Here is a 17,443-nt window from a genome sequence, read left to right as displayed (position 1 = left end):
TTTGGTATTTTCTATTTTTCAAATTTGTTGGATACACTTAGTATATCATGGAATTTAGTTTTTGTTCAGTATTCAACTTCAAGGTTTAGATCTGCTATGAATTGATTTAATGAAAAGGTCCATTAAACTCTGGTGACTCCAAATATTTTCTGTCTGCTTGCAGAAATGACAGTATGAGAAATATTCTCAGATGGGGTCTCTATAAATTCCAAGGAAGATAGCTAGTTACAGTGTCTCAAATGAAAATGATTGTAAGGGACTTAATCTTTGCTACTGGAGTCATCATAAATTAAAAGCTGCTGTTGGAAGTCTCTTCATCCTGACTTTGAGCAGTAACTTAATGTTGCCACTTAACATATAGGAAAAGAATTCAGTAAAGGAACACAAAAGGAAATCAAGAAGGACTTGAATCAGAAAAAGTTCCTATTTTTCTATATCATTCTTTTCTGTCCAGATGTTACTACCTTCTAGTTCCTGAACAGTTAATAAATAATGATAGTAAATGGATCTAAATTGGCCAAAGAACATTTTTGAATATTTGAAACTTTAGACTCAAGAGTAAGGCACCTTACCTAGTAAAGAGATACTTTTAATCTGCAAAACTGCGTGTACTCTAGCAAATTTAGAAAGTTACTTTAGAGGCCCTTTGATTTTCAAAATTTGTGGTATTTGTAAATTGTACCGATTTTAAGAAGTTTTAACACCTGGATTCTCTCAATATAGTTTCCTTAACATAGCTAATGTTTTCTAGATATCTTCATTATTGGAAAAATAAATGCTCACTTTCGGTAGGGATCTTTTTAATTTATAGCTGATATAGAATCACTGAGTTTAGAGAAAATTCTTACGAAAGTAGGTAATGAAAATTTTTAAAACATTTAATCCTGCTCTCTGGTATTGCTGCATAACTTGGAAAATCTGTTCTTTTCACTTAGCGGTAACATTAAATAACTTACATGATCAAAACTTCTTCTTAGTATGAATAGTCTTTTAGGGGAAAAACATCTGTCATTTTGATATTTTAAGTAACTTTCAGTGATGATGTTGCTTTTATTTCTTACTAGGTCATTTTAGAACATCAAGTTGCTTTTCTGCACAGCCTCAAACTTGCCTCAAAATTCCTTTCACTTAAAGAAAACTGGCCACTACAGCCCTTCCGCTGTCTTGTCACTTGAGTTCATGTTTTTCTTTTTAGTTTTCTAGAAGCCCTTAAGTTATTCTTAACTTTGCCATTCCACATGTGCTTCTCCAAATTATCCTTTCTTTATATAATTTAGGTATCTCAATGACATTAAGGTGAATGTAGTTTTTCCTGCAGAACTTCTGAATTCAAAAAATGAATCCTTATTCTTTATTAATCTGAGTGTTGCCTCAATGTAGAATCCAAACATACAGATTTTTTTTAAAGCCCATTATGGTAGAGCAGATTAGTAATGGGTGGTTTGGGAGATATAACTGATTCTTTGATCTTGATTTTCCTTCTAGTACTTTGTAAGACCAGCCACACTTTCAAAAGTTTGAACCCTTGAAGATCATGGGCGATTGGATATAAATAATTTCTGGTTTACTAGATAGCTTTACCATCTCCTATTAATTAGAAGCATGCCTAATAGGATAACTTTTACTCCTCTCTGAACACACTGTTTCTCAAGGATATTTTAAATCTGAATAGTTTTCATTAAGAAAATTCTTGGTTAACATATTTGTTTAATCCCGCTTCTGAATTTTGTCAACTTTGCCTATGGTGCCTCTTGATTACAGCCATTTTTAAAGTGGCTTCCAACAAGTCAGTGGTCTGTTGGTTTGCAAATAGAAAGTTTTTATACCCCAAACATTTGGTTATAGAGCCAGCTGGACAGATCTCTTCCAGTTCTTTAACTGTTAGCCATAAAGACAATCTAACTTTGAAAGATAGCTCCCCAAGTTCTTAGAAGTACCATTCTGTTGAAATGTTCCATTTTACTTCAGTCACAGAATTTTAGTTAATTTTAGTAGGGCAAAGAAATGTGTGTAAACACTCAGGCTGTAAGTTTTTAAAAACTAGATTCCATTTATAAATTAACTTTTTAAAACTTCAGAATGGTATCTCTTGTAATTTGGTTCAGCTCTAAGTCAGACTCCCTTTTAAGGACTTTCTAATGTTTCAGGTAGTATGAGTCTTGGAAAAGTTGCCTTATTCTGTGAGGATTTGTGAAACAATAATAACCTGTAAAGTGGGGATTGTAAAACAAGATAGCTTTATAAGCAGTGTAATAATAGTTGCTTTTCTTCCTTTTTAATTAAAAAGTTTTTTATTAGCACTTCATATGTGCTTGGCAGTGTTCCAATAAACAGGTTACCTTTATTGTTCATTTACTTTCCAAAAAAACCCTAGAAAGATATTGAACCACAGTGTTTTTTAAATAACTTATACCAAGGATTCACATCTAGTAAGTGGTACCTTGGGAATTGAACCTAAGCAGTCTGGCAGCAAAGCCTACTTTTCCTAACTCTTCTTTTTATATTGCCTAAAATGCTAATCATTTACATGTGGATTTTTAAAGAAAGGATAGTTTATTTGAATAAAGTAAAGGAAAAAGTAATCCCTTCAAAATTTAAAATAATCATAAAGCAAATATTGAAGAAATAAAATGTTTTCCTTCCTAAAACTTAGAAATGGACATTCCTGAAATTTACTTCTCTAATTTTGGGAAATATAATGGAAGCTTAGGTTTTTGATAAATTGGGGAGTGTTTCCTTGAAAAGTCACTCCTGTTGAATTAACTTAGCTTTCTGTGACTATAGTACACTTACAGCATACCTCAAAGGCTGGATGAAATTAAAGATACTATTTTTAACTAATTATTCATACTTACAGTATACGTTTTCTTAAAAAGTGATATAAGCATGGATATTTATTTTATCAGAGTTCTGTGAAAGCAATTCTAATAATATGTGAATAAAACTTCAGTTTTGTCTGCAGCAGAAATTAATATGCCTACTGATCTCAAAGTCAGTTACTACTCTTCATCTTTATTAACTCTGTCTTTTCCCTGTCAGGTCTCTTAGTTTGTTAACCAAGTTACCAGTTTTTCCAAGAATGTGCATGGAGTATTTGAGGGCAGGATGAAGCTACAAGGATTCAGAGAAATGGTTTTAAATTAGTGAATGGTCAGGTGTTCAGTTTATGATAATTGTATATAGACATATAGATTAACATCCTAGAGTTTGAATGGTTGAAAAGAAATCTTAGTTTTAGTTTTGTTAATTCTGCTAATTTACTTTGCTACAGGAGTGGAGTCAACATATCAATGGAGCAAGTCACAGTCGTCGATGCCAGCTTCTTCTTGAAATGTAGGAGTCTGAAATACCTTTAAAGCATCAGTTAACTGTCAGAAACAGCCATTGATTGGTTTCGGGGAATTCATCGTTTACTTGTAATATCCACATTGTTATTACTGAATAGTTGACACTGTCCAGGCAATCACCAGTTACAAACAATGTTTAGGTCTGGAATTGTATGTGGAATATTAAGGTGGAGTGATAGCGGTACTTTGTTATTTAAAATGGAAAGAATTTTTAACAGACCTAAAGATAGCCATTGATGCATAAAATAGATTTATAAGAGCATTTTCAATAACAATAATATGTGCTCTGAGAATAAAGAAAATATTTTCCTTGAAGAAAAGGGGGAAGTTATACTAGAAGTAACAAGTTTTAAAGCAAAACCCTTCAGGATATATTTTTTGCTTTTGAGATACTTGTGATGGAGTTTAAGCTGCTAGGATAGAATTTGTAAAGAATCTCCCTACCTAAAGAACATGAAGCCCATTGTTCACTGGGGTGGCCATTTTCACATACAATCTTTGTTTCCCTATATAACCCACATTTCCAGTCCCTCATATAGCACTTCTTTGTGAATTAACAAATATAGGGAATTCCTGGATGCTCAGTGGTTAGGACTCCATGCACTTTTTCAGTGCCATGGGCCAGGCAGGGTTCAATCTCTGATCAGGGAACTAAGATCCCACAAGTTGTATGACCCTTCCTGACCACCACCACCCCCACCCCCACCCCCACCAAGAAAAAAACAGATAAAGGACTATTTTATTGCAATATACATTACTTAACATTTTAAGCAATACGGAGCAAGTTAATTCTCCTTTATTTTGATTAATTTGACATTTTCCTTTGGAAGTATCTATATGACATGTTTTAAACAGTAATATTTCTAACACTTATACTACCGTATAATTTTACTAATAAATCTATTTTAAAGGCCAAACAAGGCTACTTTGTGAAAAGAACAGTTTTATTTTAAAGTTAATTTTCTGGTCTTTTTAAAGCTACCCAGAATGGAATCCTGACACTGATACAGGACATACAATGTAAGTTAAATTTTTTAAGCTGTTGTTTGTAAAGGAGATCAATGTAAGGAATTCAGGTTAAATTTTTCACATTTCATAAACAATATTTTCTTAATTTCTTTATTTAATATGAGTTTGTTAAAAGTCATCATGGGTGAAAGAATTTTTAGAAACTATTTTATGTAGTAATTTTTATTTTTTTATTATAGATTTCCCCCTAGTTACATCATGCATTAAATGCCCCCAAATATTGGAATCACTGTCATACAAGGAGTGTTTCAGCAGTAAATTTCAGTTATTTTTGATGGACTTCTTTATCATACTTTGTATTTTATGTTTTCATATTCCCAGGGGTGATCCATTCATGTTGCAGCAGTCTACAAACCCAGCACCAGGAATTCTGGGACCTCCACCCCCATCATTTCATCTTGGGGGACCAGCAGTTGGACCAAGAGGAAATCTGGGTGATTATAAAATTCATGTTACCTTTCCGTAAGAGTTTTTATCATAAAGATTAAATGCAGTGATTTTAGGCAAAAGAAGTGTCATTGAAATGTAACTCAAAGATGACATTTCATGAGAATACATGATACTCATTTGTGATGTTCTTTTGCTGTTGGAGAGATGTCTGTTTTTCAATTTAAATAGCCTGGTAGGACAAGTATACCTAAGACTGAAAATATACTTTTTCCCCATAAAGGTGCTGGAAATGGAAACCTGCAAGGACCAAGACACATGCAGAAAGGCAGAGTGGTCAGTAATAAAGCTCTTGCTTTTACTGTATTGGCTGTATGCTCTTTGGGGAAGTGTGATTTGACTTGAATCATTGCTAATTGAATCTGTGTTGTAGTTCTTATTACAGAAAGATTGTTTTAGTTTGAAAACCAACAGGCTTTTATACGTGACTCTGATAAGAGTTAAAACTTTGTTTTCATATGTCCACAGTCTAGAGATTTCACCTTGATTCAAAGTTAAGTTTGCCATCTAATTATATAACAGTCGTTGATTTAAATATCAGTGCAGACACTGTTTTCTGAAGCTATGAGGCTTGTTCCAGGGACATATTTAAATACTTAATTTGTTCTGACTGACTACAGATTATAAAAGATTTAATATTTTACTGTTTCGTATTGCTTCTAAAGAAATTTATTTACTAACTTGGTTTTTTCCTAATGAATAGGAAACTAGCCGAGTTGTTCACATCATGGATTTCCAGCGAGGGAAAAACTTGAGATATCAACTATTACAACTGGTGGAACCATTTGGAGTTATTTCAAATCATCTTATTCTAAATAAAATTAATGAGGTATGAGTTAAGTGTGTAGTATTTATTCATCACTAAAGTATATCCTAAAGAGAATATATTATTTTGTATTAGAAAAAAGAATGTTAGCTTAAATCATCAATGTGGAATGTAATGACGGAAAGGGCCAATAGTTGAACCAATCAGTAATGAATTCTAGTACCAATAGATTGTTAGTAACTTTATAAATTGTGATTCTTAAGCAGTTACATTATCTTTATTATACTACTGCTATAGAAAGGACTGGGAGAAGGCAATGGCACCCCACTCCAGTACTCTTGCCTGGAAAATCCCATGGATGGAGGGGCCTGGTGGCCTGCAGTCCTTGGGGTTGCGAAGAGTTGGACACGACTGAGCGACTTCCCTTTCACTTTTCACTTTCATGCATTGGAGAAGGAAATGGCAACCCACTCCAGTATTCTTGCCTGGAGAATCCCAGGGACAGGGGAGCCTGGTGGGCTGCCGTCTATGGGGTGGTCGCACAGAGTCGGACAAACTGAAGTGACTTAGCAGCATAGTAAGGACTATATAAACATAATTATTTGGAAAAACATTTCAAACTTTTAACCAAATGGTGCCAAATTATTGTTTCAAATTCAGTACATAATAAATGATAGTGTTAGTGTCATGAAAGTAATCAAGTCTGAGATGATCTTTAATAAAATAGGAAATCAGAGATTTTTTTTTTCTCTCAGGTTCTTGAAAATGCTTTCTATATAATGATTAAATATTTTTGGAAAGACTTTGGACAGTATGGAATTGGGTGGTTTTTTGGAAATGTAAATATATATTTTTTCAATTTTAGGCATTTATTGAAATGGCAACCACAGAAGATGCTCAGGCTGCAGTGGATTATTACACAACCACCCCAGCATTAGTATTTGGCAAGCCAGTGAGAGTTCATTTATCCCAGAAGTATAAGAGAATAAAGGTAAATAATCTCTCTTTTTCCAGATTTGTATCACCAGTTATTTAGTGTATCATTTTAATATTTACCAGCTTATAGCTGTTTAAAATTGTTGCTAATATCTAGAATAATCTTGACTAATAATTATGGCATACTTACTAATTTGATTTCCTCTGTTTTTTGTTTTTTTCCCTCCTGTGTATTAAAGAAACCTGAGGGGAAGCCAGACCAGAAGTTTGATCAAAAACAAGAGCTTGGACGAGTGATACATCTCAGCAACTTACCTCATTCTGGCTATTCTGACAGTGCTGTCCTCAAGCTTGCTGAGCCTTATGGGAAAATAAAGAATTATATACTGATGAGGATGAAAAGTCAGGTAATATACATGTAGAAGTTTTGAAAAAGATTATTTCTCAAAGTTTTTTTTTTTTAAGTTATTTTAACATCCTCATTTTTAGTGAAGGGGTGGGGGTGTAATTTGGCGGCCAAATTATTGAATATTGAGTAAATAAAGTGGAAAGTAAAGATCTTTTTCTCTAGTTTGGCTAATATTATTTCCAGAGTTTGCCTCCAAAGATCTTCCTTTGTGTATATAAGTATACTTTCCCCCTTTACTTCAAATGAGATTATATTAAAGTGTTACTTTCCACTTTACACATGATTCCATTGAGTAAACTGTGCTGAATTTAATTTCTTTAATTAATGGATATTAGAGATTCTCAGAGAAGGCAATGGCACCCCACTCCAGTGCTCTTGCCTAGAAAATCCCGTGGATGGAGGAGCCTGGTAGGCTGCAGTCCATGGGGTCGCTAAGAGTGGACACGACTGAAGTGACTTAGCAGCAGCAGCAGAGATGCTAGTTCTTTTGCTGTGCCATTAATGCTGCTGTGGATTTTGTGGCATGTGAATTTATGCATATAATTGAAGGATACAATTTCAGAATTGAAGTTGTGGATCCTGATACTTGCTTTCTTTTCTTTGACGGTGCCAAATGCTCTTCAAAAAATAATACTCATATACGATCATACTAGCATTCTAAGCAGAGAAGGCAGTGGCGCCCCACTCCAGTACTTTTGCCTGGAAAATCCCATGGACAGAGGAGCCTGGTGGGCTGCAGTCCATGGGGTCGCTAGAGTTGGATACGACTGAGCGACTTCACTTTCACGCATTGGAGAGGGAAATGGCAACCCACTCCATTGTTCTTGCCTGGAGAATCCCAGGGACGGGGGAGCCTGGTTGGCTGCTGTCTATGGGGTCGCATAGAGTCAGACACGACTGAAGCGACTTAGCAGCAGCAGCAGCATTCTAAGAGCTTTATAAACACTGGATATTAGACTTTTCAAATTATGTGAGTTTAATTAATGGATTGAGTTATTTCATACTTATATTTCATTTTTAAAATTGTAAGTAGAGCATCTTTTCTTTGTTAACCTTTTTATAGTTTCATGAGTTTGTATCCTTCTAAAGTTTTACTTTCTAATTAATTTTTTGTTCTTTTTTTTTGTTTGTTTTTCTTGCCCCAGGCCTTTATTGAGATGGAGACCAGAGAAGATGCAATGGCAATGGTTGACCACTGTTTGAAAAAGGCCCTTTGGTTTCAAGGGAGATGTGTAAAAGTTGACCTGTCTGAAAAATACAAAAAATTGGTACTCAGGGTATGTAGTGTTTGATTCAGGTTCTTTATAAAGCTTATTTTCATGCTTTTCAAGCCATGACATTTTTATAAATTTTTACATGCTAAGAATGTAGGATTTAGGAACTTCCCTGGTGGTGTGGGGGACACAGGTTCAATCCTTGATCTGGGAAGATCCCTTCTGTGCACAACTACTGAGCTGCACTCTAGCCATGCTCTGTAACAGTGAGAGGTCCAAGCACTTCAACGAAGAGTAGCCCCACTCACTGCAACTGGAGAAAGCCAGAATGCAGCATCATGACCAGAAATAAGTAAATAATTAATACATACATAGGATTTAGTTATTGAAAGAGAGTGATCTTTTCTCTTTTTCTTGTCTTCATTAATACAGAAGTTTTTAAACTGATGTCTGTATAAAGCATCTTTGTTTTTATCTGTTTTACTTAAGGTTCTATTTGAAAAGCTTTAACAAAATTATTATTCACTGCTCTTCAAATGTTGGTGGTAATTAATAATGTTAGGGCAGCTTACATTCTTAGGTATGGTTTAAATAAGGTTAGTTGATATATAAAGGATGGTCATCGTTTATTAGTTAATTGGATAATTAAATACTCTATGAAATCTAATACATTTATGTAACTGGTGAAATTTTGTCTTTTAGATTCCCAACAGAGGCATTGACTTACTCAAAAAAGATAAATCCCGGTAATTTCATTTTGTGTGTTTATGTCTGTATACACTAGTATGTTAAACCTTCGTTTTCCAACTCGGTAGAATTAATTCAGGTGTTTGTTTTGGTTTCAGGAAAAGATCTTACTCTCCAGATGGCAAAGAATCTCCAAGTGATAAGAAATCCAAAACTGATGGTTCTCAGAAGACTGAAAGTACTGCTGAAGGTAAAGAACAAGAAGAGAAGTCAGGTGAAGATGGTGAAAAAGATACAAAGGATGACCAGGCAGAACAAGAGCCTAACATGCTTCTTGAATCTGAAGATGAGCTACTTGTAGATGAAGAAGAAGCAGCAGCACTGCTAGAAAGTGGCAGTTCAGTGGGAGATGAAACAGATCTTGCTAATTTAGGGGATGTGGCATCTGATGGGAAAAAAGAACCTTCAGACAAAGCTGTGAAAAAAGATGCAAATGCCAGTGCTTCTGGAGCTGCAAAGAAAAAGCTTAAAAAGGTAAAAGAAGGTTTTATGTTGACTTGTTGCAGTAGAAAACTAGATCAGTGTTTCAAATTATTTATCTTAGGGTCATATTTAATAGAATTAGTGACTTACATTAGGAAGAAATAGGAATCACTAAAAAAATTGACATCTAAACTCTGCAATACATAGATTGAATAGGACTAAACTGCAATAGAAAAATGTCAATTCACAAAGAGAACTTTTTAGTAACAAAGGAGAAAGACTTAAAGCTGTATATGATTCTATTTGGTAGTGGTAGTGTGTAAAGAGTAGTAGGCAGCCTTTATGTATAGTCCAGCTTGTTTTTTTAAATATGGGGTATGGATTTTACAGTAAGTTAACTGACCTGACCCAGGGGTAACTGACCCAGGACACTTAAAACATTGTGTCAAAAATGGTAGAACTTGAAGAATTTTCCTATTATAGAAATGTAACCTTGATTAGATATTTCAATAGGTTTTAAAACATTTTTTCTTAGAACACATATCACATATTAAATTAAGGCAAATCGCAATATAAAAATATATACATGGTAGAAAAATACTAAATCAGAAGACCCATGGTGTACTTGACTATCTCCATTAAAGATTAGAGCATTACAATGCCTTTAGAACTCCATAAGATAAATGAGTCTTGAAATGAGATTATTATAATCCTCTTTCATTCATTCCTTCTAAGATATACTCTACTACCAGAAAACTTACTATTTATAGACCTCCAGATTTTGATGGCTTGGTCAAATAAGTTAGCCTTGAAATTCTTTTTCTGGCTGAAATATAGTTATGTAGTACTACGTTTGTGCTCTTAAGAGCTGATAATTATTGAGCATTATGTGCCATCAATTTTTCTAATCTCTTTGTGTGTGCTAATTAACTGATTCTTAAAATAACCTTATGCCACAGATGCTTGTTATCCATATTTCATGAATGAGGAAATTGAGTCATGTTAAAATTCAGTAGATTGTGGTCATACTGCTTTTATAAATGGCAGAGCCAAAAATTAAACCTAAGCAGTTATGTTCCAGAGCTTGATTTTAAACCACAGTGGTATTTTAAACACTGCTCTGTAAACAAAAAGAGTGGCACCATAAGATACCTTCTTTGAAGGACATCATTCAACTTATTGATACTTCATGAAATCAGCTCTGATTATCTTGCAGCATAAGTCTCAAAGTATAGAGTATGAATGTCCTCATGTTTATTTTCTGCTCTTTATATAAGGGAAGGCTTGGATTACTTAGTTTTAAAACAAGCTAAGGTTTTTTTTTTTTTTAAACTAGTAAATTTGGGGGGAGAGAAAGAAAAGTCCCTTTTTTTTTTTTGTGAGGAAATGAAGGCAAAGACGCTATCCCTTTCCCTTCAAGTAAAGCAAATGGAAGGGATACTGCAGGATAATTGTTGCAGAGTAAATTTGTCTTTCTTAACAGCGTCGTTTCCCAGGGAATATGGAAGGTTTTGTCACTCTAGATGAGGTTGGTGATGAGGAAGATTCGGAACTTCAGAAACTTCGTAAATCGGGCATGGCATTTAAATCTGGTGACAAAAATGATGATGGTTTGGTTGAAATTAAGGTGGACAAGATCGAGGAACTTGACCAAGAAAATGAAGCAGCGTTGGAAAATGGAATTAAAAATGAGGAAAATACAGAGCCAGGTGCTGAATCTGCTGAGAATGCTGATGATCCCAACAAAGATACAAGTGAAAATGCAGATGGCCAAAGTGATGAAAACAAGGAGGACTATACAATCCCAGATGAGTATAGAATTGGACCATATCAACCCAATGTTCCTGTTGGTGAGATTTAAGGCTTTGTTGTTATCCCTCACCCTCCCCAAACTCTTACTATAAGATTTTTTTAAATTGGTCTTACATAATAAACTCTAATAGCATGAAGTTCTACGCAGAACAATTTGTAAATCTTACTTGAAGCATTCTTTTTTCCTCTTTTTGTTACCATTCCATAATATGTTCTTTTTTCTCCTCATAAAATTTTCTGAGAATTTCACATTGCTTTTTGTTTTGTTCACCGTTCTATTTCAACATTTTTAAGAGAACAATTAGGTGTGGGCCCTTAAACATCAATTAAAATACAAGCTATTAACGATGTTATGGTTTTTGCTTTGTTTTAGCGTAGGCTATATTGGACATGTCACAACTGTTAACTCATTCAAATTATATTGACAGGAAAAAAAAAGATTTGAGAACACTATTAAAATCTTCAGTTTACTGAATTTGTAAGAATGTATGTTTGTGTTCTAGGTATAGACTATGTGATACCTAAAACAGGGTTTTACTGTAAGCTGTGTTCACTCTTTTATACAAATGAAGAAGTTGCAAAGAATACTCATTGCAGCAGCCTTCCTCATTATCAGAAATTAAAGGTAAGGCTGAATCTAAAAGAGGAGAGTTCTTTTGTGAAAACTAACAAGTCACGTAAGTTTATGGACCAGTACCATCTGTGGACCCAGCACGCTTTATCCTGATAACATTCTTTATTGATGGGCCTTGAGCAGTTTGATGAACTCTGGAAGCATCTGCTAAACCTCTTTCTAGAATACACTATTAACTAAATGATAATTTAGTAATTTCTAAATTTATAGATTTAAACGTTACAAATTCTGTTGTATAATTAAGAGTTATTTGAGTATTCTCAAATGATTATTAGACTGTAATTTCTCTAATTTGGAAGATACCGGAGGCTTGAAAGTCAAGTGAAATACTATAAAGCCTTTTTCAACTTTATAAAGTGCCATATCCCTTTATACTTAATGATTTTTACATTGACTTTAAATTATTATTTTATTAATAATGACACTTCAGTGAAGTTTTATGATCAAAAGGATATACAGGTAAAAGGAAAAATTAATAAAGCACAACATAATAAAGAATAACAAATTTCTGTTTGGATATTTTGAAAGTTTGGTGTTTTAGTTAGTGGCTTAAGGACACCAAGTATTGAAATAGATGAGGGAAAACTTGAAAGTAGGAGTTAAAAAAGATAATACTGATTTATAATATAAAGCTGCTAGAGTATTAAGGACATTGGTTATTTTCAGTGGTAGCAGAAATTTAATAATGTCCTTTGTCTTAGAAGAAGGGGCATTGAATAAATACATGTCATTTAACTAATCTTAAGTTCTTGGGGTAGCAGCAGTTATTCTATGTGCGTATTTTGGTCTTTGTTTTCTCATCTCTGTAAGTTAGTCTTAATTGCACATTGAAGTAACTTTTTCATATTTTACTGTTTCTTTTCCCATGCCTTACTGTGGTGTCCAGTTTAGTTTTATACCTGCTTGATAAGAATAACTGGATCTTACAAATATTGACAAGGTTATAGTTAAATTAGACTCAGGTCCCTAAACTTCAATAGAATATTTTATTTTGTAGTTAATCCATTTGTTATGTTTCACTAAGGTGACTTAATCCTTGTAACTTTTTCTTTTCTTTTCAGAAATTTCTGAATAAATTGGCAGAGGAACGCAGGCAGAAGAAGGAAGTTTGAGATGTGCTAGAAGCTTAATGATTTCAAAGAAAATAATGGTTCTTTGTTTTTAAATGTTAACCTTTTTTAAATACAATACTGATAGTTAGAAGAAAACTATTGTACTCTTTTGTTTTAGTGGAAAATAATAGATAATAGATGTCTGTTCATGTGTTAAGTGTTATAGCAAAAATACATATACGGTTAAGTTAATGAAGAATTGTTTTTGTTTTATCAAAATAGTAACAGACAGAAATACTTTGTAGAGACTGACTTCGTATGCTAAAGACACTTGCACCACTAAGAAAGATATGTAGAAGCATTCAAAGAAATGAAATTTAGTAGTTCCAAGCTTCAGAGATATGTCAAAACTTTTGATTCCATTCAATAAAGAACAAAACCAATTGTATTTTTATTACTTTCATCTGAAACATTCCACATTTTAATCTGAGCCTTGCAGACTTTTCATTTGGAGTTTGAAGCATTTTTGGTTTTGTTTCGTTTATGGAGAACTTCACTAATGTGAGATTGGTAATTAAAATGCAGGTGCAGTTTTCTTTCAATGTCATGTTGTTGTTTAGGTAATAAGAAATATTAAGTAATTGGCTTTAGATTCTGTAATTTTTTCCCCTAAGTTCCTGCTAGATTTCGTATTCTAGAAGTCAATGTATTTTCAGTGAAATGTAAAAATATTCCCCTTCTCTTTGACCAGTATTAATTTCTTGAGATCTTATTGCTTGTCACTTGAATCCTGTAGCTGTCATACATCATCTGGTATAAGCAACATTTGATTTTTGAAGTGTGTAGACCATCTCTTTGTATTTTCAAGATGTAATTTTACATTTCTGCATTTTAAAAAAAGTTTGGCCATAATCTTAGATGCACGCTTCTAATTCATATACTTGCATATGTGACCTTTGTGAACAGAAATTTGCATGTATAATCTGTGTTTACTTGTAACTTTCTGGTTATATTATATACTGCTTATATCTGTGGATTCAAGTTTCTTAAGTGAGTACCAATAAAAAACAAAAACCTAGGCCATGTTCATTGGTTATACATGTTTGAGGTGTTAACCAATATATTTGTCACAGTTGTGGTTTTTATTTACTGTTAAACTTTCTTGCATGCTTTAACAAATTATTCCATTTTTAATCTAGAGTGTTCTAAAAACTGCTACTAAAAATCTGAGTTTTAAAGCTTTTGGTGCTGGTGGATTTCTTGTTCCTGTTACATAACTAAAAATTGGACTATTCATAGTTTTTTCAGACCTTCGGAGTTCAAAATGCTAAGGGTGACAAACAACAAAAGCTCATGTTTAGATATGTCTAAGCGTTAACAATAATCTTGGAAATAACATGGAATAACAAGAATTAGTTGTATCAGCCTTTCAAAATATGTTGGGATAATTGGTTTAAGAGATTATTGTCAAGCAAATTTTTAATTTAAAAAAGAATTTAAGGGATTCTCTTTGAACCACTTAGATCTATTAAAGGATGTATCAAATGGAAGAAATTTTATGATCTATCACTGAGGGGAAAATGACACCTTAATGTAACATGCACAAAAAAATCCTTGCCAGTTTATCTCAGTTTAATTTTGGCCTTTACTAATTACCAGCTTTTAATTCCAACTGTTAACTAACAGTAGCTATATACAAAGCATTTTGTGTACAATGGCATCCCTTGTTTTCTGTCAACTTTTTTTCATAGGTCCTACTTTGTTAGATACACCAAGGTGTAGAAAAGAATGTTTAATATCTTCATTTGCTAGGGTTTGGAAAGTATAAATTCTCATAAATTGCTAATGATGAATAAACCTGTAACAGCTATTTCCCAGATTATGACAAACCTTTATTTAATAGGAATGTTTTTCACTTAACCAACTGTAAAGTAGAAAATTTTCCCACTCCCATTTTAGTTATTAGTTTAATATAGACGTTAACCCTGAGTGAAGGAAACTTGGTTTGTTTTACAGTTTTATTTTATCATTGCTAATAAATATGGCCTATGAGAATTACTCTGATAAGGCTTAAGTTGGCTAGCTGTAGTAGTGTGTATCTTAAAAACACTTGGTTGACCAAAAAGTTCATTCAGGTTTTTCCATAAGATCTTAGCAACCCAATAATTTTATTTAGAGTTGTAAATGAGGAATGTGGATTTCTGGCTATTGAGTACTGAATAAGTACTTCTAGAGATTTTTATATGGTATAGATTATAAGGAACTTTTAAAGCTTATATCAAGCCTCTGAATTCTTTTACCCCTTTTTCTTCGGGTAAAAGGGCTTCCGTGGTAGCTCAGCTGGTAAAGAATACACCTGCAGTGCGATTCGATTCCTGAGTCAGGAAGATCCACTGGAGAAGAGATAGGCTACCCACTCCAGTATTCTTGGGCTTCCCTGGTGGCTCAGCTGGTAAAGAATCAGCCTGCAATGTGGAAGACCTGAGTTCAGTCCCTTGGTTGGGAAGATCCCCTGGAGAAGGGAACAGCTCTACCCACTGCAGTATTCTGGCCTGGAGAATTCCATGGATGTATAGTCCGTGGGGTCACAACATGGACTGAGTTGGACATGACTGAGTGACTCTCACTTTAGGGTGAAAAGGACATACACACTATTAAATAGTATGGCAGCGTTAGGTTATAAAAGTGGAAGAATACACATTTTTTTGGCCTGATTTTGTTCACAGTATAGGTTTAGTGGCTTTGAACTGGAAAATGACGTGAGTAAAAATTGTGACGAAAGAGGCTTGTATGTAGTGGAAATCTGTAGGAATGCTGCATATTTTTAAGTCAGACAAAATTGGTATACACAGTTTGGTTAGGATAATACAAGCTAAGGCTAGGGGTGAGCAGCTCTGTACTCCTCTGTATTGGTGGCTTCCATAGAATATGGCCTTGGATATTGTTTATATCCACCCAAGATCAACTGTTGGGTGGTAATGCATTTGAGGTATTCTCCAACCAGGACCTTCAGCTGAGCTGTTGGTTAAGCTGGAGTTAAAAGTGCCTCTCTAATCTGATGCATGTCCGTTGCATGTCAGGTTTGAGACATGGTATACAAACAAAATGCTTCTGTGAATTCTTTAAGACTGCTGCTACTGCTAAGTCACTTCAGTCGTGTCCAACTCTGTGCGACCCCATAGACAGCAGCCCACCAGGCTCCCCCGTTCCTAGGATTCTCCAGGCAAGAACACTGGAGTGGGTTGCCATTGCCTTCTCCACTGCTGCTGCTAAGTTGCTTCAATCGTCCGACTCTGTGCGACCCCATAGACGGCAGCCCACCAAGTTCCCCGTCCCTGGGATTCTCCAGGCAAGAACACTGGAGTGGGTTGCCATTGCCTTCTCCAATGCATGAAAGTGAAAGTGAAGTCGCTCAGTCGTGTCCAACTCTTAGGGACCCCATGGACTGCAGCCTACCAGGCTCCTCCATCCATGGGATTTTCCAGGCAAGAGTACTGGAGTGGGGTGCCATCGCCTTCTCTGACCTTCTCCACTAGTGGTTCTCAAATGTTAGCATGTATCAGAATTACCTGGAAGCTTCATTTTAAACATTACTGGGCCCTGTTCCTAGAATTTCTGATTTACTGGGTGTATGGTTGATTTTAATAATTTGCATTTTTCCATAAATTACCCAGGTGATGGTGATGTCAAGAATAGAGGCCACGTTTTAGAGAATGATTGATTTACTTATAGCTGAAGTATACTACTTAGGCACTTGTGGTCAGATGCCTGATTTAGATACTGTGGCTTAAAGGTTTTGCTACTGTTACTAAAGGTAAGGGAAATGTTGGAAAAGAATATTTGGGATCCTTCATGAAGCATTTTTTAAGGTTATAAGTGGGAGACACCCAAGAGCCCTCAATACTGCTTTCCCTGGTGAACCCTTTATCTTTTGCTTGGGACATTAATAAAATGAGCAGCTAATTTATTGAAGTTTTAAGTGAATGGAAAAATGGAAGTTGATACTGTTCACTCCGGATATAATTTGCTGAATTATTAACTATAGTTGATAGAAGCTAGAGCTCAATTAAGGTACTTGTTAGGAAAAAATGTGAAGATACCAGGAGATAATAGCTTGAAAATTCCACGTGAGAACTGTTGGATAATATATGATTAATTTTTAAAAGGCTGTATTGACATTTATTAAAGCCTTTATCTTTAGCCCTGGCCTTAGATTTATAATTTCCATACATTTAAAGAATTCTGTAAAGTCAAATGTACAATAGGGAACATGAAAATTAAGAGGAAGGGGGGTGCAGTCTTTTATGTGTAGTAGAGAAAAAACTGGAGAAGGCAATGGCACCCCACTCCAGTACTCTTGCCTGGAAAATCCCATGGATGCAGGAGCCTGGTAGGCTGCAGTCCATGGGGTCTCGAAGAGTCAGACACGACTGACCGACTTCCCTTTCACTTTTCACTTTCATGCATTGGAGAAGGCAATGGCAACCCACTCCAGTGTTCTTGCCTGGAGAATCCCAGGGACGGGGTAGTCTGGTGGGCTTCCATCTATGGGGTCGCACAGAGTCAGACATGACTGAAGCGACTTAGCAGCTGCAGAGAAAAAACAAATAGTGTTCACACCAATAAC

General features: G+C 34.7%; 1 protein-coding gene across 16 annotated transcripts in view; it reads left to right on the top strand.

Moving 5' to 3' along the window:
- The window catches only part of MATR3 (matrin 3), a 39,858-nt gene extending 25,163 nt beyond the window's left edge, over nucleotides 1-14,695 (top strand). For 3 of the 16 annotated variants that reach the window (XM_027546336.1, XM_027546337.1, XM_027546338.1), the window contains 13 exons: nucleotides 3,272-3,333; nucleotides 4,326-4,367; nucleotides 4,698-4,810; nucleotides 5,047-5,099; nucleotides 5,527-5,652; nucleotides 6,455-6,580; nucleotides 6,765-6,932; nucleotides 8,080-8,211; nucleotides 8,851-8,894; nucleotides 8,994-9,369; nucleotides 10,946-11,168; nucleotides 11,634-11,755; nucleotides 12,826-14,695. In XM_027546336.1, coding sequence (XP_027402137.1) covers nucleotides 3,272-3,333; nucleotides 4,326-4,367; nucleotides 4,698-4,810; nucleotides 5,047-5,099; nucleotides 5,527-5,652; nucleotides 6,455-6,580; nucleotides 6,765-6,932; nucleotides 8,080-8,211; nucleotides 8,851-8,894; nucleotides 8,994-9,369; nucleotides 10,946-11,168; nucleotides 11,634-11,755; nucleotides 12,826-12,876 — 1,638 coding nt within the window. In that variant the 3' untranslated portion in view covers nucleotides 12,877-14,695. Of the gene's footprint in view, nucleotides 1-3,271; nucleotides 3,334-4,325; nucleotides 4,368-4,697; nucleotides 4,811-5,046; nucleotides 5,100-5,526; nucleotides 5,653-6,454; nucleotides 6,581-6,764; nucleotides 6,933-8,079; nucleotides 8,212-8,850; nucleotides 8,895-8,993; nucleotides 9,370-10,801; nucleotides 11,169-11,633; nucleotides 11,756-12,825 lie in introns of all 16 variants that reach the window. The other 13 variants (XM_027546330.1, XM_027546341.1, XM_027546334.1 and 10 more) reach the window with 10 other exon arrangements.
- Nucleotides 14,696-17,443: the final 2,748 nt, after the last annotated feature.

Source organism: Bos indicus x Bos taurus, chromosome 7 (genome assembly GCF_003369695.1).
Source record: "Bos indicus x Bos taurus breed Angus x Brahman F1 hybrid chromosome 7, Bos_hybrid_MaternalHap_v2.0, whole genome shotgun sequence".
Lineage (NCBI taxonomy): Eukaryota > Metazoa > Chordata > Mammalia > Artiodactyla > Bovidae > Bos > Bos indicus x Bos taurus.
The sequence above is the reverse complement of the archived record's forward strand: the minus strand, read 5'-3'. Positions and strand labels throughout refer to the sequence as shown.